Genomic DNA, 27,021 nt, shown 5'->3' on the forward strand with positions numbered 1-27,021 from the left:
GATCTATTATTTAAAAACTTTGTGACATTTGACATTTCCCCATGTTCATCCTCTTCAATACAACTAGCTATAACAAAACTTCGTCATTTCCTTTTAAGGATCTTCATATTTCATTCCAGTAGGGGAATTTATCACATGAAACATCTAAATCATAACTACATTACAAGTCCATGCAATGCAATTATTCTTTTAGATTTACAGTCTATATTTTGCTTCAAAAGGAAAATAAGGTCAAAAGTCATTGTATATTTAGGTAAACATGTTTTCAGTAATTAGCCTATACTGATTGCTTTTAATAAGTTCTGCAAATCACATGGTATGGTGCTGAATTCCAACAAAAGGAATTGAAAGACTTGCAGGAAAACTTCAAAAAAGGAGCTAAGGGTCAACAATCAACCATTATCTGCCTGAATCAACCTCAATCAGCCTGAAACTCAAACAACCGGTAAGAAAAAAATTTGAGGAATAAATAAGTTTCAAATAAATATGACTGGGCAGATGGACCCCTCTGGGGTGCTGATACTTCATTGTACATGCACAGGTTTGCCCACTGAACAAAACCCTTCAATGCTAGCACGAGGAAGGCATGCTGAGACCTGATCAGGACACTTGGAGTGAGGCGCATTGGGTTGTCAGCACAAGGAAGCTGTGCCAAGAACCTGACCAGGACACTTGTGGGGAGAAGCATCAGGTTGTGCTGAGGGCCTGACTGGAACACTTGCAGGGAGGTGCAGCGGCTTGCGCCGAGGGCCTGACCGGAACATTTGCAGGGAGGCAAGTCAGATTGTGCCGAAGGCCTGACCGGGACACTTGAAGAGAGGTGAGTTGGGTTACGCCGAGGGCCTGACCAGGAAACCAGGATGAATAGCCAGTCGATGCCGCTCATAGCTGGGGTGACTCTCCCAAAGTGCCTCCCTATCCCTGCCTAGTAGGAATCTTTATTTTTATTAGTATTAGGTATATTAGTAAGGGTTTAGCTGTAAAAGTGTGGAAGGGGGTTAATAGTAAGTGACACATTTACAACACTGTTACAGTGCAAATGACCAAAGTTCAAATTTAAATTTTCTAAGTTACAGGAATTACTTAATTAAAGTGAAATTTACATAATTAAAAACCACAATACTGATTCTTTTTCAAATTACTTTACGTTTTGCACTATCTTTTGCCTTTTTAACAGTGCATTCTTAATGCAGGTGTATTAGTTAGGCATTGGAAGATGGAGTCTCAGTCAACTGGAAAAATTGCTTTTCCAAGATTCGCGATCCCCTTGTAGGGATTTTACTATATTATTAAACCTATGGGTTTAACAAAACAAAGGACTCTACATCACCTTTGTTGACCTCACCAAAGCCTTCGAAACCGTGAGCAGGAAAGGGCTTTGGCAAATACTAGAGCGCATCGGATGTCCCCCAAAGTTCCTCAACATGATTATCCAACTGCACGAAAACCAACAAGGTCAGGTCAGATACAGCAATGAGCTCTCTGAACCCTTCTCCATTAACAATGGCGTGAAGCAAGGCTGTGTTCTCGCACCAACCCTCTTTTCAATCTTCTTCAGCATGATGCTGAACCAAGCCATGAAAGACCCCAACAATGAAGACGCTGTTTACATCCGGTACCGCACGGATGGCAGTTTCTTCAATCTGAGGCGCCTGCAAGCTCACACCAAGACACAAGAGAAACTTGTCCGTGAACTACTCTTTGCAGACGATGCCGCTTTAGTTGCCCATTCAGAGCCAGCTCTTCAGCGCTTGACGTCCTGCTTTGCGGAAACTGCCAAAATGTTTGGCCTGGAAGTCAGCCTGAAGAAAACTGAGGTCCTCCATCAGCCAGCTCCCCACCATGACTACCAGCCCCCCCACATCTCCATCGGGCACACAAAACTCAAAACGGTCAACCAGTTTACCTATCTCGGCTGCACCATTTCATCAGATGCAAGGATCGACAATGAGATAGACAACAGACTCGCCAAGGCAAATAGCGCCTTTGGAAGACTACACAAAAGAGTCTGGAAAAACAACCAACTGAAAAACCTCACAAAGATAAGCGTATACAGAGCCGTTGTCATACCCACACTCCTGTTCGGCTCCGAATCATGGGTCCTCTACCGGCATCACCTACGGCTCCTAGAACGCTTCCACCAGCGTTGTCTCTACTCCATCCTCAACATCCATTGGAGCGCTTTCATCCCTAACGTCGAAGTACTCGAGATGGCAGAGGTCGACAGCATCGAGTCCACGCTGCTGAAGATCCAGCTGCGCTGGGTGGGTCACGTCTCCAGAATGGAGGACCATCGCCTTCCCAAGATCGTGTTATATGGTGAGCTCTCCACTGGCCACCGTGACAGAGGTGCACCAAAGAAAAGGTACAAGGACTGCCTAAAGAAATCTCTTGGTGCCTGCCACATTGACCACCGCCAGTGGGCTGATAACGCCTCAAACTGTGCATCTTGGCGCCTCACAGTTTGGCGGGCAGCAACCTCCTTTGAAGAAGACCGCAGAGCCCACCTCACTGACAAAAGGCAAAGGAGGAAAAACCCAACACCCAACCCCAACCAACCAATTTTCCCCTGCAGCCGCTGCAACCGTGTCTGCCTGTCCCGCATCGGACTTATCAGCCACAAACGAGCCTGCAGCTGACGTGGACTTTTACCCCCTCCATAAATCTTCGTCCGCGAAGCCAAGCCAAAGAAAGAAAAAGAAAAGAAACCTATGGGGAAAAAAGTACCTAAATATGAAGATCCTACAATTTCAGAAGTATTTAGATAGTTAATTATTAAAGCAAAATTACATGAATAATTTTGCTTGTTTACACAAGTTACTCTTGGTAAATTTTTTTCATTCTGGTATTTAAAAACTGTGATCAAAATTGCATCTTAAATTTTGATTGCTTGAATCAGTACATCACCAGAATAACTCAAAATATTAGACCTTGGCACACATTTCAAAGTCAAATAATCAGAACCTACAACTGCAACTAAACCTGGAATATTTACCCTGAAGCTAGCAATGAAATAGCATATACTCACAACTCAAAAGCTAATCTCCAACTCGAGAGAAGCTCAAATTTTATGAAGCCTATAATAGCACATAATATACTGACAGCAAAGTTAAACTATTTACAGAAGTGTTGTGTTAAATCAAAAAGGACAGACACCATCAAACAATCCAAACTAAAATTTGGTAGAATGGAAAACAGTTATCAAGTTGCATTTAGTGTACAATAAGAGATTATTTCAAAGCTAGAAGTGTACCGATCAACCCCTGCAGTATTTATAGCTCGAAATATATGGTTGTATTCTTTTCTTTGGCTTGGCTTCGCGGACGAAGATTTATGGAGGGGGTAAAAAGTCCACGTCAGCTGCAGGCTCGTTTGTGGCTGACCAGTCCGATGCGGGACAGGCAGACACGATTGCAGCGGTTGCAAGGGAAAATTGGTTGGTTGGGGTTGGGTGTTGGGTTTTTCCTCCTTTGCCTTTTGTCAGTGAGGTGGGCTCTGCGGTCTTCTTCAAAGGAGGCTGCTGCCCGCCAAACTGTGAGGCGCCAAGATGCACGGTTTGAGGCGTTATCAGCCCACTGGCGGTGGTCAATGTGGCAGGCACCAAGAGATTTCTTTAGGCAGTCCTTGTACCTTTTCTTTGGTGCACCTCTGTCACGGTGGCCAGTGGAGAGCTCGCCATATAATACGATCTTGGGAAGGCGATGGTCCTCCATTCTGGAGACGTGACCCATCCAGCGCAGCTGGATCTTCAGCAGCGTGGACTCGATGCTGTCGACCTCTGCCATCTCGAGTACCTCGACGTTAGGGGTGTGAGCGCTCCAATGGATGTTGAGGATGGAGCGGAGACAACGCTGGTGGAAGCGTTCTAGGAGCCGTAGGTGGTGCCGGTAGAGGACCCATGATTCGGAGCCGAACAGGAGTGTGGGTATGACAACGGCTCTGTATACGCTTATCTTTGTGAGGTTTTTCAGTTGGTTGTTTTTCCAGACTCTTTTGTGTAGTCTTCCAAAGGCGCTATTTGCCTTGGCGAGTCTGTTGTATTATCAGCTGGCAATTTCACATTATTTTTAATATTTCACATTCATCTACATCTGGAAGTGACATGATAAACTTCACTCTCACTCAAACTTGTGAATACACACTAGAATTATTTTATATATATATCACAGTTATTCAATCTATTTATGGAAGTTATAAATGTCATGTTTATGAAAAGCGGCAAAATTTTTGCACACTTCCTGCTTTGAAAAAAACCATCAAACTACAAAACAAATTTGCATGTTCTTATTTTCCCAAGGATTGAAAGAGTCGATCAAGCCAAGTTACGAGAGAAAGCTTCAAAGTCAGGATGCAAATATTGTAAGTCATTGCAAATTCTCGTGCATGAAGTATAATCTTGTATCCACCATTACTTCACAAACTTTTTTGATCCATACAAGTGCACTCTTAAATTTCATAGACATAGAATTAGATTCACAGAACTGTTATGTCATAGGTAGCCACTATTTGGCCTCTCAATAAGCCAGCTATTTAAAGATTAATCCACTTTCTCCAGAGCCCTATAAATCATATCCAGTTCCCTTTAAAAAGCTCCGATTGATTCCATTTTCATCAAGCCTACAACATAATTACAGGGTAAAAGAAATCCTCAATTTCTATTTATCCTTTCATCTAAAGTTTAAATCTGTGCCCCATGGTACTTAAAATCAATCACAGCTTTGTACATCTTTTTCAAATTCTTTCTCAACTTTATTTTCATCAAGGAGAATAACCCCAGCTTCTTTAGTTTAATTGCAACTAAAATCTGTGGAACCAATCCACTAAGTTTTCAGGAATCTTCACACTTATTTTTCAAAATTGTACACAATACCATTGCTGTAAATGAAACAGCATTATTCTTCAAAAAAAATGTTCTTGCTTTCATATTGATCCATAGATATGGATCTTGTAAGTTTTACGAACCTCTTTCAACACCCTCTGCAAAAGTATTATGCATACTCTGTTATCTGCTCCTGCCATCAAGTGTAAATTGTTAATATTTCTGCCAAAGTATTGAAAATGTTTTCCATTAAATTCCATGTCACTTATTAAAATTACCTGAGACATGACATGAGCATGGATGTATAGGTATCCAGAAAAGCCTTATCACTATTTTAGATTATGCTTTTGTACTAATTCCTATCTATGTTGCCAGTCTAGTCTTTATGCAAAACATAAAATGTCTTCTGAAAACATATAGAAGACATGTAGTGCATTTGCCTCATCAACCTTCTCTTTTACTTCATCACATAATAAAATTACCTTAGTCAAACGCAAGTTATCTTCAAGAACTCTAAGCTAGCTGTCATTCATCAGCTCAAAAGTCTCAAATCTCCTTTTAATTACTTTCTTGAATATAGTTTAAAACTCACCACAGGCACACCAACTAATATGTCCCTTATCTTGAACTCAGTTAGGAACTGAACTGAAATTTTTGAGTTTCAATTCATATAGAACTACTACAGAAAAAAGCAAATTTCTCAAGTCTGCTTGGAATCAAACAGAAGCACAAAAGGAAATTAAAAATCAGGTCCCAGCATGACATAAATATCTCGCCCAAAGGCCTTTCCACCAAATAATGACTTCTTTCTTCATAATTTCCTGAAGATTATTGTTGATTTAAGCACATTATGTATTTTAGATTTAAATTTACAAACTAAAAAGAATCAATACATCACTTACTGTTCCTTTTCATTACTGTCCCATGCATCAAGTATTCTCTGAATTAATTGGCACTTCTGGAATAGCTGGAAAATGAAAAACTGAGTTAATATACAGTCTCCAATGAAAACTATAAATACATTTTATGATGAATTTACAGAACTTTGGAACAGTGGCTCAATGCCATTTCCAACTCTGCTATTTTAAGGTACCATATAGTCTGAAAAGTAAAAATACTGTTTAAAGCTGCAATATGCAAGACAAAAATAAAAATAAAAGTTTTCAACTGTAAAAGTTTTTTCAATAAAAACATCAGACTTTGACTGCTAATTCAGAGACTATTTGTTCATAGAGGGACAAAAATAGTTCTAATTAACAATAATTCGCAGCTGCCCACCAAAAAATATCAAATCAAAAGGCAGTCATAATTCAAACAATTCTCAAATTTGTGAGAAAAAAATCAAAATTCTTCAACACATTGCTCAGAGTTTGATGAACAAAGGTGTGAAGTGCAAATGGAAGAAAAGCAGAATCAGAATCAAATTTTTGTGTCATGAACAGTCACAAAATGTGTTGTTTAGCAGCAGCATCACAGTGCAAACATTCATATAAACCATCTTACAACAATAAATAAAAATAGTGCACGGAACGTCAAAATAAGGCAGTGTCTTTGGTTCATTGATCATTCAGGAATCTGATGGCAGCAAGGAAGAAGCTGACCTTGTGCCGCTGAGTGCTCGTCTTTAGGCTCCTGCACCTTCCCCCCCCCCCCTCCCAATAGTAGCAGAGTGAAGAGGGCAAGCCCTGAGTTCTGGAGGTCCTTGTGAATGGAGGCTTCTTTCTGAAGACACTGCCTTTTTTATTACGTCCTCAATGGAGTGAAGTCTGGTGCCCATGACATCGCAGGCCAAGTTAACAATCCTCTGGAGTTTTTTTCTTGTCCTGACCATTGGCACCTCCAAACCAGCCAGGATGCTCTCCACAGTAAACCTGTAGAAGTTTTTGAGAGTCTTCTGTGACATACCAAATTTCCTCAAACACCTTGCAAAGATTAGCCATTGCAAAGCATTCTTCATGATTGCATCGACATGGAGACTCAAGGACAGATCCTCGGAGATGTTGACACCCAGGAATTTGAAGTTCTTGACCATCTCTTCTCCTGAGCCCTCGATGAAGACTGGGTCGTGCTCTCCTGAAGTCCACAATCATCCCCTTGGTTTTGCTCATGTTGAGCGCAAGGTTGTTGGCGTGACACCACCCAACAATCTGATCTATCTCCCTCCTGTACATTTCCTCATTGCTGTTTGTTATTTTGCCGACAACTATGGTGTCATCAACAAATTTGTAGATAGCATTAGAATTGTGGCTGGCTACACAGTCATGGGTGCATAGTCGAACAGGGAGCTAAGGGCACATCCATGCAGTTCGCCTGTGTTAATAGTAAGGAGGAGGCATTTTTACCAATTCGTACTGACTGTGGTCTTCTGATGAGGAATCAAGGATCCAGTTGCAGAGGCCCAGGGTTTGGAGCTTCTTAACCATCACTGAGGGAATAATGGTATTGAAGGGTGATCTGTAGTCTATGAAGAGCAGCTGTATATATCAGTTGCTGTTTTCAAGTCAATCCAGAGCTGAGAGGAGAGCCAGCGATATTGCATCTACTGTAGAGCTATTGTGACAATAGGTGAATTGCAGTGGATCTATACCTTTGCTGCACGAAAACCAACAAGGTCGGGTCAGATACAGCAATGAGCTCTCTGAACCCTTCTCCATTAACAATGGCGTGAAGCAAGGCTGTGTTCTCGCACCAACCCTCTTTTCAATCTTCTTCTTCAGCATGATGCTGAACCAAGCCATGAAAGACCCCAACAATGAAGACGCTGTTTACATCCGGTACCGCACGGATGGCAGTCTCTTCAATCTGAGGCGCCTGCAAGCTCACACCAAGACACAAGAGAAACTTGTCCGTGAACTACTCTTTGCAGATGATGCCGCTTTAGTTGCCCATTCAGAGCCAGCTCTTCAGCGCTTGACGTCCTGCTTTGCGGAAACTGCCAAAATGTTTGGCCTGGAAGTCAGCCTGAAGAAAACTGAGGTCCTCCATCAGCCAGCTCCCCACCATGACTACCAGCCCCCCCACATCTCCATCGGGCACACAAAACTCAAAACGGTCAACCAGTTTACCTATCTCGGCTGCACCATTTCATCAGATGCAAGGATCGACAATGAGATAGACAACAGACTCGCCAAGGCAAATAGCGCCTTTGGAAGACTACACAAAAGAGTCTGGAAAAACAACCAACTGAAAAACCTCACAAAGATAAGCGTATACAGAGCCGTTGTCATACCCACACTCCTGTTCGGCTCCGAATCATGGGTCCTCTACCGGCACCACCTACGGCTCCTAGAACGCTTCCACCAGCGTTGTCTCCGCTCCATCCTCAACATCCATTGGAGCGCTCACACCCCTAACGTCGAGGTACTCGAGATGGCAGAGGTCGACAGCATCGAGTCCACGCTGCTGAAGATCCAGCTGCGCTGGATGGGTCACGTCTCCAGAATGGAGGACCATCGCCTTCCCAAGATCGTATTATATGGCGAGCTCTCCACTGGCCACCGTGACAGAGGTGCACCAAAGAAAAGGTACAAGGACTGCCTAAAGAAATCTCTTGGTGCCTGCCACATTGACCACCGCCAGTGGGCTGATAACGCCTCAAACCGTGCATCTTGGCGCCTCACAGTTTGGCGGGCAGCAGCCTCCTTTGAAGAAGACCGCAGAGCCCACCTCACTGACAAAAGGCAAAGGAGGAAAAACCCAACACCCAACCCCAACCAACCAATTTTCCCTTGCAACCGCTGCAATCGTGTCTGCCTGTCCCGCATCGGACTGGTCAGCCACAAACGAGCCTGCAGCTGACGTGGACTTTTTACCCCCTCCATAAATCTTCGTCCGCGAAGCCAAGCCAAAGAAAAGATACCTTTGCTTAGGTACTGTGACAGAGTATATAGGTAGGTTTTGGGAGATAAATTGGGAAAGGTTTGTTAAGGTAGGCTATATATAAACACATCTTATTTGAAATACTGGAGCTCTACTAATGCTAGACATATCGGTCCCACAGCCTTTGCAAGAGCTTTGGAGAGTGTCCAAGAGATTTCACTAATGGATTGTTGCTTACAAAAAGGCAACAGATGAAAGAGATTGTCGGAGCCGCCTTCTGTCTGGAAGAGAAGTTGCTGTTCTAAAAGGGTTGTGTGGTTTTACAAGCAGAGAGAGTCACACAGGGTTTCTCTCAGAGAGATCGGGGGAGGGAGATCGGGGGAGGGAGATCGGGGGAGGGAGATCGGGGGAGGGAGATCGGGGGAGGGAGATCGGGGGAGGGAGATCGGGGAGGGAGATCGGGGGAGGGAGATCGGGGGAGGGAGATCGGGGGAGGGAGATCGGGGGAGGGAGATCGGGGGAGGGAGATCGGGGGAGGGAGATCGGGGGAGGGAGATCGGGGGAGGGAGATCGGGGGAGGGAGATCGGGGGAGGGAGATCGGGGGAGGGAGATCGGGGGAGGGAGATCGGGGGAGGGAGATCGGGGGAGGGAGATCGGGGGAGGGAGATCGGGGGAGGGAGATCGGGGGAGGGAGATCGGGGGAGGGAGATCGGGGGAGGGAGATCGGGGGAGGGAGATCGGGGGAGGGAGATCGGGGGAGGGAGATCGGGGGAGGGAGATCGGGGGAGGGAGATCGGGGGAGGGAGATCGGGGGAGGGAGATCGGGGGAGGGAGATCGGGGGAGGGAGATCGGGGGAGGGAGATCGGGGGAGGGAGATCGGGGGAGGGAGATCGGGGGAGGGAGATCGGGGGAGGGAGATCGGGGGAGGGAGATCGGGGGAGGGAGATCGGGGGAGGGAGATCGGGGGAGGGAGATCGGGGGAGGGAGATCGGGGGAGGGAGATCGGGGGAGGGAGATCGGGGGAGGGAGATCGGGGGAGGGAGATCGGGGGAGGGAGATCGGGGGAGGGAGATCGGGGGAGGGAGATCGGGGGAGGGAGATCGGGGGAGGGAGATCGGGGGAGGGAGATCGGGGGAGGGAGATCGGGGGAGGGAGATCGGGGGAGGGAGATCGGGGGAGGGAGATCGGGGGAGGGAGATCGGGGGAGGGAGATCGGGGGAGGGAGATCGGGGGAGGGAGATCGGGGGAGGGAGATCGGGGGAGGGAGATCGGGGGAGGGAGATCGGGGAGGGAGATCGGGGGAGGGAGATCGGGGAGGGAGATCGGGGGAGGGAGATCGGGAGAGGGAGATCGGGAGAGGGAGATCGGGAGAGGGAGATCGGGAGAGGGAGATCGGGAGAGGGAGATCGGGAGAGGGAGATCGGGAGAGGGAGATCGGGAGAGGGAGATCGGGAGAGGGAGATCGGGAGAGGGAGATCGGGAGAGGGAGATCGGGAGAGGGAGATCGGGAGAGGGAGATCGGGAGAGGGAGATCGGGAGATAGGGAGATCGGGAGAGGGAGATCGGGAGAGGGAGATCGGGAGAGGGAGATCGGGAGAGGGAGATCGGGAGAGGGAGATCGGGAGAGGGAGATCGGGAGAGGGAGATCGGGAGAGGGAGATCGGGAGAGGGAGATCGGGAGAGGGAGATCGGGAGAGGGAGATCGGGAGAGGGAGATCGGGAGAGGGAGATCGGGAGAGGGAGATCGGGAGAGGGAGATCGGGAGAGGGAGATCGGGAGAGGGAGATCGGGAGAGGGAGATCGGGAGAGGGAGATCGGGAGAGGGAGATCGGGAGAGGGAGATCGGGAGAGGGAGATCGGGAGAGGGAGATCGGGAGAGGGAGATCGGGAGAGGGAGATCGGGAGAGGGAGATCGGGAGAGGGAGATCGGGAGAGGGAGATCGGGAGAGGGAGATCGGGAGAGGGAGATCGGGAGAGGGAGATCGGGAGAGGGAGATCGGGAGAGGGAGATCGGGAGAGGGAGATCGGGAGAGGGAGATCGGGAGAGGGAGATCGGGAGAGGGAGATCGGGAGAGGGAGATCGGGAGAGGGAGATCGGGAGAGGGAGATCGGGAGAGGGAGATCGGGAGAGGGAGATCGGGAGAGGGAGATCGGGAGAGGGAGATCGGGAGAGGGAGATCGGGAGAGGGAGATCGGGAGAGGGAGATCGGGAGAGGGAGATCGGGAGAGGGAGATCGAGAGAGGGAGATCGAGAGAGGGAGATCGAGAGAGGGAGATCGAGAGAGGGAGATCGAGAGAGGGAGATCGAGAGAGGGAGATCGAGAGAGGGAGATCGAGAGAGGGAGATCGAGAGAGGGAGATCGAGAGAGGGAGATCGAGAGAGGGAGATCGAGAGAGGGAGATCGAGAGAGGGAGATCGAGAGAGGGAGATCGAGAGAGGGAGATCGAGAGAGGGAGATCGAGAGAGGGAGATCGAGAGAGGGAGATCGAGAGAGGGAGATCGAGAGAGGGAGATCGAGAGAGGGAGATCGAGAGAGGGAGAACGAGAGAGGGAGAACGAGAGAGGGAGAACGAGAGAGGGAGAACGAGGGAGAGAGAGAGATCACTTCTACAATGTTACAGCCAGCAGCAACAGCTGGGACTCGAACAGGACAAGCTGGCAAGCTTGTGGAAAACCCCATGTGGAAGACGGGTTATAAGTGCTTGATTCAGCCTGGTCAAAAGCCCTTATGGTTCATGTAAGAGGAAAGGACTGGCTGTCTAATGTTTCACTTGAAATAAGAGAAATAAAAAGGAACTCTGTGGTGACCTGAAAGAAAGAGGTTATCATCTGGAGAACCCTGAAGGGGGAATGTTTCGTAAGCAAGACACTAAAGTGGCTGGGTTTCCATCAAACAACAAATCTCTTTCTGAAAACCGACAAGAACCTTCCTAAGTGGTAACTATTAAGCACCAAAGCCGGGTGAACTTTATAAATGTTAAATTCTGTGCACAGTATAAGAATTGCCTGCAACCAATGAACTTGGTTGGCGGAATGAGAAGTGGGATTGGACTGTGAACCAAAGAACTTTTCTGAACTTACACACACATTACATACATGTGCACTTAGAATTAGAAGGGGGTTAAGTTAAGTTAAAGTCAATAGTGATAAGTTAAAGTTTGACTCTATTTTCATGTTTAAAGATATTTAAAAGCAACTTTTGTTTAAGTAACCATTTGCCTTGGTGAATATCTATTGCTGCTGGTATTTGGGGTCCTCTGGGAAGACCAACTTTGCTTAGATACGTGAGTTTATAGGACCAATTGGTGTTGTATTGGGATTGACAACATATTTTCAGGAGTCATGAAGTGAAAAATAAGATAATTGAGCTTTAAACAGTAAAATTACATATTGTTTACTCTTGTGAATATGAAATATTGACCAAATTCCAGAAGTGGCATGTTTGATTTCCATTGTGAACAAGCAACCAGAAAATTTCTGTGAAACAGAAAATCTGTAGACGCTGTGATTGTAGTAAAAATATAGAAATGCTGGGTGAACTCAGCAGGTCTTGCAGCATCCATAGGATAAAAAGATACATGAGCAATGTTTCTGGCCTGAGTCTTTCTTCAAGCCCTATCTTGAGGAATGGCTCAGGCCAGAAACATTAATAATTTATCTTCCTATGGACACTGTGAGACCTGCCAAGGTCCTCCAGCAAATCAGAAAATCTCTATATGCAACTTCAATTACATCATTTTCCAAGAATAAACTTTTTTTTTAATACAAAAATAACTTAACAAGGAATCATATCAAGAAATTCTCCCAAGATAACTGAAACATGATATTGACAAACTTTTAACATCACTCAAATATCCAAGTCAAATTGCAACATGCAATTTTCTTTACTCCATTCATGATTAAAAGGTAGAAAAAAATCTACATCAGCATATTTGAATTCTGAACTGACCAACAATGATTTTCACCAAATGAGCAAACTTTAACTTAATAAAGTCCCTTACATGCTTAATTAAAATATTTTCTCCAGCAGTTTCAAGAGTTTCTTCTATGTTGTTTTCTATGCTGGTATCACGAGGTGGAGGGCTTCCTAAGATTGTTGCAATACAAATTTCCACTTGTACATGAAGAAAATTATTCCAAATGTATCTGAAGTACATATCCTTTTGAAAATTAAAAAAAAAGGCATTTTGAATTATACAACATCTTAATCATGTGTTAATGGATGGCTCTTTTCAAAACAAATAATTAAACCATATAACATTGGCAGCCACCACCTGGACATAACACCACAACTCTTTCCCCCCCACCACCCCCACCTGCACCAAGTACATGTCCAATTTCCCCTTGGAAGTCATTGTTTAATGTGCTTCCATTATTCTTTAAATCAGTATATTGCAAATCATAATGGTATACATGAAAAAAATTATCATCTCTTCCACCTTCATCCCACCTACACTAGTCAATCATCTTCAACTACTGACTTTCACAGCAGTGGAAAATTTCTACCCACCAATATGAATGTCCCCTAGCTTTGAATTTATCTCTTAATTTTTGCAAATTATTATATTTTTTTTAAAACTGCAATCACAGATTCTCTCATCTCTCCATCAGTAGTCCCTATGGCTGATATAATTCCAGTAAATCTCCCCTGCAGTCTTCAGAATTTAAATAACCTTACTTCCCTCTACACCAGAGGTCGGCAAACTTTTTAAACCACCAACCTCTTCATTGAATCCTTGATCTCTCATCAACCCCAAAGCATGGAAAATAAATAAATAAATATTACCATTTATAAATTTCTCTATAGCCTAGACATTTATCGACCCACCCAGGAGTCAATATAGACCACTTTGACGACCCCTGCTCTACACCATTTTCATATATTATCTTCTAACTTCTCTGGCCTACAAAGCCAACTCTGAAGATGGAGGAAACTGATTTACAATATAACTGGCTCTAGTGTTTCAAATTATTAAATAATCCATAAATGTAATATACAAATACCAAAAGTAGTTAAATCCTCACCAATAAAACATCCATAGTATTAAGTTCTACAAGTTCTGCATTAATACTGAATATGTTTGTTTGCAGAAGACTGGCTATAAGCCTGATCACATTTAGACGGGTATTTCCCACAGGCGCATTTAATATTCCCCATGTTGTTTTCATTGGACTTTTCTAAAAATAAAGGAATACAAGATTAGGAATAGAAAACATAAATTATTAAATAAAACTGGTCTCTTTTCTGCAAATGCTTTAACAAAATATAATCAAACAGCTTAAAAACAATGCCTTCAAGAGCATTTGAGATTTTTAAACTCTTCCTGGCATGACTTCCAAAATGAGCTGAATAATTTTACATTATTTGATCTAGAATGGAGAAAGTTTTAGCACTTGATAATAATTTATTATTTCAAGTATACCATGACATTACAGAGCAAACTACCATTGACAGCAATATTGGCCAGGACATCAGGATGAACACCCTTTTTCATGGAACAACTGCATGCTAGTTCAACATTATAGTAACAATGATTTAGTTGCCTAGCTGTTAAGATTGGTGTGAAAGTCAACAGGAAATCATACCACGAGTACTTACATAATATGAAACTTTTTACTAGTTTGGCCTTATTATTGAAGTAATCAACTTTACCAGTCAATATATCATACTTTAAATCCAGTAATATTGCCTAAGTATTTGAAAACCATTAAATCCATTTTACCTTTGGAGGCTCCAGTAATATTTGATGGAAGTCTTTAAGCCTTTCTTTAATGGCTTGTAATGTGTTATTACTCACAGAAAAGGCTGCATGATTCATACCCGATGGACAAATCTCTAGTTGGCCTTCAAAACTTGAAAAACAGGTGAAAGTATGTTACAATATTATTGTGCACATGCAAAAAGATACCTGATCCTTCAAGTTCAATCTGCCTCTGTGATTTTCCAATTACCAACATCCCATCAAAAAATCTGAGAAATGCTGCAATTTTCTCCCCAAACCCATATGACAATTAGACTACAGTACTTTGGAAATCTATGTATTGTCTCACAGCATATATTTCAGAACTTAAGCATCTTTCTAATAGAGAGAAAACATCATGGGATCCAAAGAGTCTGGCTTTCAACCAATTTGCTTTTGGGTTCTTTTTAAACACACGTTGAAAGGATTAGGAATGGAAGGACAATTAATGTTTTTAAGTGCATGTATGTACTCCTTCATGTTAAAACAAATTTCATTCTTAAATCAAGCTTCAAGTTCCTTCAATGAAAGCCTCAATCTTGGAGCTCATCTTGATAGCCAAATGACAATCTTGCTCTCAGTATCAGCAAGTAGCTTTTTTTGGATCTAGGAAGATGAGGCTAAGAGACCAGACATCTGTCTTCTTCAATGTAACAGCAGTCGAGGGTGAGTACATTCAAGTTCCTGGGAGTCTACATATGGGATGACCTCTCCTGGAGCCAGCATTGTTTGAGGCAATTATGAAGGTGGCTCATGAATGCCTCTCCTTTCTAAGAAATCTGAAGAAATTTAGCACGTAATTGAAAACTCTATCAAGCTTCTACAGGTGTGCTGCAGAAAGTATATTGACTTGTTACATCATGGCCTGGTTTGGAAACTCAAATTCCCAGGAATGTAGAAGGCTCCAGAATGTAGCAAATCTAGCCAAGTCCATCACGGCCACTGACCGCCTGTCTATTGAAACCAACTATGCAAGATGCTATCTCAAGAAGGCAGCCAACATCATAAAGGACTTCTATAAGTTTGGTCACAATCTCTTCTTATTGCTCTCTTTAAGAAGAAGGTACTGAAACCTATGATCCAGCACCTCCAAGTTCAAGAATAGTTTATATACAAAAGCTATCAGGCTCTTGAAACGCAGCATATTGCTCTAATCCTAACCACAACATTCCCCGACCACCAAAATATCCATCTTCAATACTAAAATTTTACTTATTTTTCTTACACTATCTGCAACTGTGAATATTTATTAATCTATCATCTCTTTTTTTCTTTTATGTATTTGTGGTCATTTCAATTTTTACTATTATAGTTGGCATACTTTATGTACCTCTTTGGCTGTAGCAAGTATGAATTATTATGGAACAATTTCACTTTGTGCTTACATGCATGACAACAAATTCACATTTGAAGATGGAAAGCGCCAATCTGAATACTCCTGCAACAATGCTGGCATTCTAAGTATTCATTTTCCTTTTCTCTTTCCACAGGGTCTCAAAATCTCCCATTCAGTATGATCAAAACTATATTCAATAAGCTAAATGCACCCATACTGACACTTTCTGCAACCACAGAAAAGAAAACCGATTTTACATCACATTATCAATTCACAACCCAACTTTCCCAGGAAGTTCCCTAGAAACTCCAACTGCTTTCCCTGTTTGTTACCAATGTGATGTCATCACTATAATCTCACACCTCCTTGCTCAACATTTCTTCAAGATAGATATATGCATGGACATAAAAACTGTTCTGTTATCCAAATCCAACATATAATATTGAAGCAGAAATAGTGCCATTTTACAGAACAAGTACACATAGTTGTATAATTAAATATTCTAATAATTCTTCTAAAATATGTGCTTGATTACTGTGACTTACGCAGGCCTTCGAGTCTCCAGCAATGTCAACAATATTTGGATACAATTCACAATTGCTGATTCAGTCTTCTCCTTATCGAGAACATTCGTAAGCAAGTATTCTAAAGTTTCTTGCCTGTGGGGGGGGGGGGGGGGCCGGGTGAGGGGAAAAAGATAAAAAGATTTTTAAGCTTACAACAAATTTTATTTTCATCATTACTCACACTCCTGTCATTAGTATTAAGCACAATCAAACCTACACAGATACCAAATGCAACCAAATAGGCCAATGAATTTTTCACAATCACTTCATTTAAGGTCTTTGTTAGGTAGAATTTATGGTCATGTAACAGCCTTCAATAAAAACAAACTACAACTTTCAAAACAATTAGAGTTAAAATTCCTGATAGTACCAACTGGTTAAATGGAGAAAACTATCTCCCCAAGACATCAATTTAATTTTGTTAAACCATTTTTCTTTACAGAACTACAGCCTTACATTGAAGAAGGGAATAGGCCTAAAATGTTGGTTATTTATTTTTGCCTCTTGGGAACACTGAGACCTGCTGAATTACTCCAGCACTCTTGTGTTTTTACTTTAGATTCAACATAGTTCAACTTTATGACAAAAGAAAGACTGCATTTAGGGAATGGGAGCAACAATTTCCAAAGATGTGTAGAAGAGGACTTCAATAGTTATGAAAGCATTGCTGTTGAATGGATTGCTGGGTAGTACCAGGAAGACTAGAACCTGTGGTTTGGCACATGGGAATCCTGGGAAGAAGTCTGGCAAGTGCTTAATAGCATTGAAAGTACATTTTTAAAAGGTAGCCTTGGAGTATGAAAAAATGGGATTGACAGCAATGGCAAATTAGGCCAGCATTCCAAGATGTGGAAATACTGCATCAAGATATGACAGTGATCAAACTGAAGAGAAGAATTGTATGAACCAGGACAAGGGTCTGATGGGGGGGGGGGGGGGGGGGGGGGGCAAGGGAGGAAATAGGGAATTGGGAAAAGAGTTTAAAACTACACCACAGATAAAAGCAGCCAGGGTTGTATAGCAATTGGATACAGATGTTGAAAGAAATAGCATTCAGAGATTATAAATAGTTGGTAACTAAGGCCACAAACAGCAAATGGCATGACACTCTTTAAAAAAGGATGTTGACAAAAGCAGGTTAACTATATGCCAGTTGGCTCAACATCAGTAGTACTGAAAATGTATGAAGTTATCATTAAGGAAGAAATTGTAAGACAACTGGATAGAAATTGTTTCAACAGGCAGACAGCATGGATTCAGGAATAACAGGTCTTGTTTGACAAATTTAATGGAGTTCTTTTAGGATATAATGAGTGCAGTCAACAGCAGGGGAACAGATTAATGTTGCATACTTGGATTTTCAGTAATATATACGATATGGTGTCAGATAAAAGATGTGCACAAGATAAGGATGCATGGAATTGGGGTTAATTTATTAGATGATTGGATTATTATTTAAATATGAAAAATTGCAGCATGCGGTTGAGCAGAGGGACTTGGGAGTGCTTGTACACGAATCGCAAAAGGTTGGTTTGCAGATGCAACAGGTCATCAAGATAGTAAATGGAATGTTAGGCTTCATCTTGAGAGAGATTAAATTTAAGAGCAAGAAGGTTCTGCTGCTGCTCTATAGAGTACCGGCAAGGCCAGACCTGGAGTACTGCATTCAGTTCTGGTCTGCTTACAGGAGAAAAGTTTTACTGGCTTTGGAAGTGGTGCTGAATAGTTGATTCCAGAGATGTGGGGTTTAGCCATTGAGGGGAGATCGAGTCACCCAATACTCTATTAGGTGGAATTCAAAAGAATGCGAGGTAATTTTATGGAAACATAAAATTATGAAAGGGTTAGATATGATAGAGGCTGGAAAATTGTTTACATTGATAGGCGAGACGAGATCTCAAAGATTCAAGGGAGTACATTTAGTACAGAGCTGGGAAGGAACTGCTTTTCTCAGAGAGTTGTAATATGTGGATTTTTTTTACCCTTGGAAGCAGTAGAGACTATTTCATTAAATATATTTAAGAGTTGGACAGATTTTTGTTTAATCAGAAAATTAAGGGTTACGTGGAAAAAGCAGGTAGGTAGCAGACAGATCAACCAGGATCTTTTAAATGGCAGAACAGACACAACTCCTGGAGTTACTCCTGCTCCTATTCCTTGTTTTTGTTTACTCTCTGCTACTGAAAAATTTAAGACAATATCTTAACTTAGAGACTTCTAAACATAAACTGCACCATAAAAAATTTTTAAAACTAGATTAGGCAGCAATTTATTCTATTGGGTAAAAGTCAACACATCTCTAAGGAGTTTGTACATTCTTCCTGTGTCTGTGTGGGTTTTTGCTAGGTGCTCTGGTTTCCTCCTACCCTCCATAATAGATGGGGTTGTAGGTTAATTGGCTGTATTTGGGCAGTATGTGTTTAAATGGCTGGAATTGACTTCTACCTTATTGTAAATAAAATTTTTAAAGTCAGTGGGTCAAACAACGTGGTCAGTCAACATTTTAGGTCAAGAATCTTTATTGATACAGGTACTGAATCTTTTATCTGAAACCCTTGGAACCAGACATATGTCAGAATTTTTCAGATAACAGAATAATAGTAATGGCAGTACATTAACTAATTGCGCTGACTTCAGATTTGAGCAAAAAAAGACACATTCCAACTGGAAGGGTCTCTGGACAGGGGCGGCACTGAACTGAAGGGTGCAGCGGCAGCGGGGTGGTGGGGAGGGGAGGGTGTTCAGGCGTTGGGCCATCTACGACATATCAGGCGTCCATATACAGCAAATCGCAGGAACTGGACTTTGTTTTTCTGCTGGCACCTATAAAGAAAAGGATTCCCTAAGGTTCCACTAATTACTGACACAGACTGACATGGTATATTCAAGTAAGCGTCAGGTCATGTTTGGCGCCAAACGTGAGCTTTGGTGTACAGACAACATCCATCCAAAAAAATGTTTGGTTATTGGAGGTTTTCTGTTTTCAGAATTTTAGATAAAAGATTATCTACCTGAATTAATGTAGGAAGAGAAGATATCAAGTATTTAAAGGGCATAAAAAGAGGGGGAGAAACTGAGTGGATCAGGCAGTAAACAGTGTTGGCAGTGTTAGAGAACAGATAAGTTGGAGAGAAATGTGAGAATAGGAGCAAGAGAGATAGAAACAGTGGAACCAGATAGTGACGGGGGGTTACTTAAAATTGGAACATTAAACGTTACTACAATTGGGTTTGTAGCTGTCCAGGAGGAATATGATATGTTGTTCCTGAAGTTTAAATTCAGACTCACCCTAGCAATGGATGAGGCCAAGGGCAGACAGGTCTGTGTGAGTATTATGAAGGGAATTTAAATGGATAGCAACTGGGAATTCCTACAAAGAGCAGGTACACAGCAACTCAGTTGCTCAAACCTTTTTTTCAAATCACCAATATAGAGGAAGTAGAGAAGGTACATGGAAGGTATGTTTGTGGGCCCAGATGAAAGCAAGGATGGAAATATAGGGACAAGTTCAGCACTTTCTGCAGTTATAGTGGGAAATAAGGGTTCAGAGAGCTCATTGCTGTATCTGACCCGACCTTGTTGGTTTTCGTGCAGTTGGATAACCATGTTGAGGAACTTTGGGGGGCATCTGATGCGCTCTAGTATTTGCAAAGGAGGAAAAACCCAACACCCAATCCCAACCAACCAATTTTCCCCTGCAACCGCTGCAACCGTGTCTGCCTGTCCCGCATCGGACTTGTCAGCCACAAACAAGCCTGCAGCTGACATGGACATTTTACCCCCTCCATAAATCTTCGTCCATGAAGCCAAGCCAAAGAAAGGAAGAGTGGGAAATAAGAACCAGGGAGTCACAGAGATTGATCCCTGGGAAAAGAAGGAATGGGTGTTAAGATGTGGGTGGTGCTGAGAACTCATTGAAATTAGATAACATGTCAGATGCAGAGGCTGACAAGGTGGAACGTGATGGCCCATTCTGTCTGGAGGGAAGTAGGGTGAAAATGGAAGCATGAGCAATGGAGGAGATGCAGGTCTGGGCTTTGTCAGACTACTGGTGCAGAAGCCATGTTTCTTGATGAAACCAGAAATTTTGGATATCCTAAAGTGGAAGGCCTCATCTGGGAAAAGACGTGGTGAAGGATTTAGATAAAAAAAAGTTAGCTTCATTACAAGAGAGAGAGTAGGAAGAGGTCAAATCTGGAGTAAATTATAAAAATCTGTAAAAACACAAAATGCTGGAGAAACTCAGCTAGTCAAACAGTGTCCTTTATGTGGCAAAGGTAAAAATACTAGTATGTCGGAGGAGATCCAAACAATAGGATGGGGAACGAGAAAGGGAAGTGGCACAGGCAGGAGATGATAGCGAAAGGAGGGAGGGGACAGCAGCGATCAGGGAGAAGAGAGATAGGATGGAGGGGGGAGGGAGGGGAGAACTGGAAAAACTGGAAAGGGGAGGAGAAGAAAAGATGAACTAGATAGCATAAACCTATCTTTCCATCTGGTTGGAAAGTTCCCAGACATAAAATAAGGTGTTGTTCCTCCAATCTGAGGCTGAGAGAGCTGAGGTGATCCACAAAGCAAACTGCCAATCTGCGACTACTCTCTCCGATGTAGAGAACTCCTCAAAGGGAGGACCAGATGCAGTAAATCAGCCCTGTGAATATATAAGTGAAGTATTCCTTCACTTGGAGAGCCTGTTTGGGGCCCCAAACTGTGGAGAGGGAGGAGGTGCAGATGCAAATGTTGCATCTTCTGCAGCAACATGGAAAGATGTTGGGGGGGGGGGGGAGAATAGGTTGGGAGGAATCAGTCCACCAGGGAATCATGGAGGGAGCGGTCCCTGCAGAAGACAGAGAGAGGAGGAGAAGGAAAAATATATGTAGTGGTGAGATCCTGTAGTAAGTGCTAGAAATTCTGGAGGATAATGTTTTGGATGTAGAGGCTGGAGGGGTGGTAGGTGAGGATGAGGGGGATTCAATGTTTGTTGCATCTGGGGTAAGAGGGGGCCAGAGCAGATGAGGGAAATGAAGGAGATGCAGATGAGGGCTGAGTTGATGATGGTGGTTTGTGGAAGAAAGCAGACATTTCAGAAGATCTGGCCTGGAAGATCTCATCTTTGGAGCAGATGTGGCAGAGATGAAGAAATTGAGAGAAGAGTATACAATCATTGCAGGGGTCAAGGTGTGAGGAAGTGAAGTCAAGGTAGTTGTGGGAGCTAGAGGGTTTGTAGGTCATGTCAGTGGAAAGCTGGTCTCCCGAGACGGAGACAGAGAACCAGGAAGATGTTGTCGGAGATGGACCAGGTGAGTATGAGATCTGGGTGGAAGCTGGCCGCGAAGTGGATGAAATTGACAAGATCATCGCGGGTACATGAGGTAGCTCTGATGTAGTTATCAATATACAGGAGGAAAAGTTGAGGGGTCTTGCATGTGTAGGTTTAGCATGGATTGCTCCACAAAGTCCACAAACAGGCAGGTGTTGCTGGGACCTGTGCAGGTACCCATGGCTAGTCCTTTAATTTGGAGGAAGTGAGATGAATTAAAGGAGATATTATTTGAAGTGAGGATATTTTTTCCAGGTGGAGGAGCGTGGTGGTAGAGGAGGACTGGTCAGGTCTTTGGTCCAGAAAGAAGTGAAGTGCTTTCAGACCTGTGTGGGGGATAGAGGTAACAAAGGGACTGGACATCCATCGGAAGATGAAGCTATTCAGTTTGAGGAAATCTGAAGTCATTGAAGAGATGGAGGGCATGCGAGATGCCATGGATGTAGGTGGGGAGGGATTAGACCAGGGGAGAAAAGATAGGGTTATGGTAAGATTAAACTAGTTTGGTGGGGCAATGGGTCTACTTTTGGATGATTGGGTTTTAGTATCTTGGGTAGAAAGTAGAAGCGAGCAGTACAAGGATGGGAGACAATGAGGTTGGCAGCCGTTGAAGGGAGGTGACCAGAGGTGATGAGGTTGGAGATAGTGTTGGAGACAGTGAGTTTTTGAGCCACGGTGGGGTCCTGTGAGAGGGCTAGAACCTGGGTAGCTATGGAATCAGGGGTTTATATGAGATATCTGTGGATAGTATGTCTCCTGAAATGGAGACAGAGAAGTACAGAGAGGGGAGCAAGGCATCAGAAACAGTTCAAGGATGGAGTGGAAATTAGCAGTTGTTAGTGAAATTATTGAGCACTGTGTGGACATGAGGCAACACCAATGCAATTGATGATAGGTTGAGTTGAGGTGTTGGACTGAAACAGGATTAGAACAGGGGCTGTTCTGTGCACCTGACAAAAAGGCAGGTATTGCTGTGACTAATGCTATATCTTTAATTTGGAGAAAATAAGTTTAAAAAAAAAGAGAAAGCATTGGTAAAAGTGGTAATTTACTGTCTGCATTCAAGAAGCCATGGAACCCGAAGCCTTCCTGATGGGGAAACGAATATCCATGGTGAAGATGATGTGCTGGGGGTCATGGAAATGGAAGTTTTCAAAGAAAAAGACAGAACAAGTTGTGTCATTGACACAGGTGGGAGGGGATTGGGGGGCACAGGGCAAAAAGGTCTAGATACTGTTGGTGAATGAGGAGGAGAAACAATAGATGGTGGGGCAGGAGGAACAATAGATCTGCCAAGGCAGTTCTGCTTGTGAATCTTGGGTAGGAATAGGAAACCATTCAGAAACTATAACAATTGATAATGCACAACTTCATTTTAAAAACTCTGCATACAAAGCAAATTAAAATGATTACTGTAATTTATTATTTCTAAGAATTTTCAGTTACTACTTCTTTTGACATCTATTGATAAAACATGAGACATATTGATTGTTAATCCAATCTTAAGACTACTTTACAAACAAATATAAAGTATTTGAGCAATAAAGCAACTATATCCATCTTTCCAAAGTACAAATCCATTGCTTTTCTCATCCAACATAAAATTGAAATCAAACAATTTTCCCTGCATAGCATTTGCTTTCAATGCAAGCACAACAGGAGTACCACTATGTTACGACAACATTTTTTTTAAACTACATACTTCTCTATCGTGGACAAAAGCGGATCTGGTTCTGGAAGGCTCTGCATCTGAATCATTTGGTCTCTGCTAAGGCGGATGATCTCACACAATGATTGCGATGCATTGGAGTGCCTCTAAAATAAAAGGTATTAGATATCTGAAGACAACTATTTTAGAATTCAATAACATTTCAAATGTATTCAAGGAAAGAGTCATGTTTTCAGCTGCAAACTTGAAACTTAAATTGTTTGAATGGAATATCAGAGGAACAAGTTACTTGTTCTGATAGAAGATCATTTAAATATTAACTATTTTTCTGTTATCAAATGTTCACTGATAATGGTGTATATTCAGTATTTTGCATGTAAAATAGGAAGTGGTTATATTTTAATCATGTTTAAAATTATCCAAATATCACAAAATAAAGAATGGCATGAAACTATTTGATTGGTGGCCCAATATCTGTTCTGTTCTGGGATAAGAAAGTGGAAGGGTGGGTTAGTAAGTTTGCAGATGATACAAAAGTGAGTAGTGTTGTTGATAGTTTGGTAGGCTCCCAGAGGTTACAAAGGGACATTGATAGGATGCAGAGCTGGGCAGATGGAGTTCAACTCAGAAAAGTGAGAGGTGACACATCTCAGGAAGTCAAATTTGAAGACAGAATACAATGTTAATGGAGGGACTCTGAGCAATGTGGACAAATGGCATAATTTTGGGGTCTGTGTCAATAGGACTCTCAGGTTGAAAACGTTGTTAGATTTGTGCTGGCCTTCATTAAATGTGGGATTGAATTCAAGAGCCATGTGGTAGTATTACAGCTATACAAGACCTTGGCTGGACCCTACTTGGAATACTGTGTTCAGTTCTGATCACCCCATTACAGGAAAGATGTGAATGCTGTAGAGAGAGTGCAGAGGAGATTTACAAGAATACTGCCTGGATTGAGAACATGCCTTATCAGTATAGGTTGAGCGAACTTGTTCTTTTCTCCTTGGAGTGGCAGAGGATGAGACCTGATAGGGATGTACAAAATGATGAGAGGCATTGATTGTGTGGATGGCCAGAGAAATGTTTCCCAACCCTGAAATGGTTAACACCAGAGGCATTGGAGTAAAGTGCTAGGAAGTAAATATGGGGTGGGGGGTACAAGAGATTCTTCACACAGAGTGATGAGTGCCTCGAATGTGCTGCCAGCAACAATAGTGGAGGTAGGTACAATAGGATTTTTTAATATATTGACTATTAGATAGGTGCATGGAACAGAGAAAACTGGAGGATTCTTCTAGGCAGATGGTAGAGCAGTTTATTATGGCACCACACTGTGGGCTAAAGAGTCTGTACTACACTGTAGATTTCTGTTCTCAGTTCTAATATCTCCTTCAACATTAAAATAAAACTGAAAATCATAACCTTTCAAGCTTGCCATAGATATGAGACTTCTGCAGAGGAGGAATCAATAGCACTAAAATGTGTAATAAATACACATTTATACTGGCTGGCATTTGGCGCTCATTATGTTAATATTGTTGCATAGCCTTGCAGATTACGACTCTTCAGATATTCGTCCAGCAACTTTTCAAACAGTGATTGCAGTTTCTACCCTCATCATGATTTCAGGCAGCAAGCAACTCATCCTAATTAACCATCTTAGTATTAACAAGATTATTCTGGTTCACTGCAATAAAACCTCTCATAACATGCAGCTCAATTAAATCAAGTTCAATGTCAAATATCCTGAGGTACAATGAAAATTTTTGTGAGCAGTCAAGCTAGTCAACCCAAACATAGTACAGCAGTAAACAGTAGATTGCAGACTTACTGAAAGAGATCAGTTAGATCACAACAGAGCAAAAACAACATTATTTTACTTGTGTGGTTCAGCAGGAAAGAAACAGTCCTTAAATTTGGTGATATGTGATCTCATGCTCCTGCATCAGGCGCACCTCAAGGATGTCCACTGCTTGACTTGCTCTACACCCATGACTGTGTGGCTAGGCACAAGTCAAATGCTGTCAACAAATTTGCCAATAACATCACGGTCATTGGCAAAATCACAGACAACAAGGAGGAAACGTCCAGGAGGACAATGGATCAGCTAGTCCAAGTGGTGTCACAACAATCTTGCACTCAAAGTTAGCAAAACCAAGGAGGTGACGGTGGACTTCAGAAGGAAATCGAGAGAACACAAACCAGTCCTCATCGAGGATTCAGCAGTGCAGAGGGTCAAGATCTTCAAATTCATGGGGGGGTCAACATTTCTGAGGATCTATCCTGTGGCCTCCATGTCGATGAAATCACAAAGAAGGCTCGCCAGCTGCAATGCTTTGCGATGAGATAGAGGAAATTTAGTATGTCAACAAAGACTCTCGAAAATTTCAACAGCTGTAGAATGGGTTTCACCACTGCCTAGTATGGAGGTGCTAATGCACAGGAGAGGAAAACCTCCAGAGAGCTGTTAACTCAGCCAAAATCATCACGGGCACCTATCTTCACTCCATCAAGGACATCTACAAGAGGTGGTGTCTTAAGAAAGCAACCTCTTACTCAAGGACTCCCATCACCCAGGCCATGCCCTCTTCATACTACTACCATCAGGAAAGAGGTACAGGAGCCTGAAGACGAGCACCCAGTGGCACAAGGACAGCTTCTTGTCATCAGATTTCTGAAATGACAGTGAACCATAGACACCACCTCACTTTCTCCTATTTTCTTGTTCTATTTTTGAAATGTAATTTATAGCAATATTTGAACTGTAATGCTGCCACAAAACAACAAATTTTGTGTCATGTTCTTGACAATAAATTCAGATTCTAACCTTTGCAGTTCTTGTGTTTCCAACATTTAATTCCAAATTATTGATATACACCTATAAACTTGTATTAGGACAAGAGAGGTAGACGAGAGCTTGCTTTACAAATGAAGACTCAAATAAGCCCCCACAAAAGAGCCATGTATAAAAGTAGAGAGAGAAAAAAAATATTTCCCTCTGTTCAAAAAGGAACAGTGCAATAATACAGAGATAGATCAACAAATTCTAAAAATCTCCATCTTTCAGAACTGTAATAATTGCGTTTAGATCCTGCCAGGAAGTAAAGATAAAGAGATAGGCTTCACTTTTACAGGTCTTCCCTACTGAGAATCTTATGAATTAAAAGATCTCATTCTAAAAAGATTTGCTTTATGAAAGATGATCAATAGACTCCATTAGAAATGACAATAAGAAGTTTTGGTTAAACGAGGAGAAAAATTACACAGAACATAGACAAAACAATGCCCACATCACCCATTTTTCCTCAAGCAATACCACCATTTATTTCTACTTACATCTTCATCTTGAGATGGCTGTATCATTTCTATCAAGTGCTGAATGATCTTTTCCTCGTTCAACCACTGCAAAGCAGAAAAGTCACTAGAAATGGTTAAAATTATAAACTAAAGCTGAAGTTAATACCAAACCAAAGAATTTCTGCTACCTTCATCTCGAACATTCTTTAAAGTAATAAATATTTACTAGATTATTTTGGTAACCAATATTAATGTAGTACACAAAAGTGGTGGACTCAGCAGGTCATGCAGCATGGTAAGGAAGTAAAATTCAGTCAATATTTAGAGCCTGAGCCTTTAAGCAGAAGTATCAAAAATCAACAGGAGATCATCCATCTCTTCGGCTGTACTCCTCCCCTTTCCTTCCCCCTTTTTATTCAGGCACTTGCCTGATTTTTTGACACTCCTGGTG

General features: G+C 42.6%; 1 protein-coding gene across 12 annotated transcripts in view; it reads right to left on the bottom strand.

The window, feature by feature from the left end:
- The window catches only part of ppp6r3 (protein phosphatase 6, regulatory subunit 3), a 104,740-nt gene that overhangs the window by 36,334 nt on the left and 41,385 nt on the right, over nucleotides 1-27,021 (bottom strand). For all 12 annotated transcript variants that reach the window (XM_069899670.1, XM_069899662.1, XM_069899653.1 and 9 more), the window contains 7 exons: nucleotides 26,610-26,675; nucleotides 23,307-23,419; nucleotides 16,264-16,377; nucleotides 14,365-14,494; nucleotides 13,667-13,819; nucleotides 12,643-12,801; nucleotides 5,722-5,786 (listed from right to left, as the gene is read on the bottom strand). In XM_069899670.1, coding sequence (XP_069755771.1) covers nucleotides 5,722-5,786; nucleotides 12,643-12,801; nucleotides 13,667-13,819; nucleotides 14,365-14,494; nucleotides 16,264-16,377; nucleotides 23,307-23,419; nucleotides 26,610-26,675 — 800 coding nt within the window. The remainder of the gene's footprint in view (nucleotides 1-5,721; nucleotides 5,787-12,642; nucleotides 12,802-13,666; nucleotides 13,820-14,364; nucleotides 14,495-16,263; nucleotides 16,378-23,306; nucleotides 23,420-26,609; nucleotides 26,676-27,021) is intronic.

The sequence above is a fragment of the Narcine bancroftii genome, chromosome 1 (assembly GCF_036971445.1).
Source record: "Narcine bancroftii isolate sNarBan1 chromosome 1, sNarBan1.hap1, whole genome shotgun sequence".
Classification (NCBI taxonomy): Eukaryota; Metazoa; Chordata; class Chondrichthyes; order Torpediniformes; family Narcinidae; genus Narcine; species Narcine bancroftii.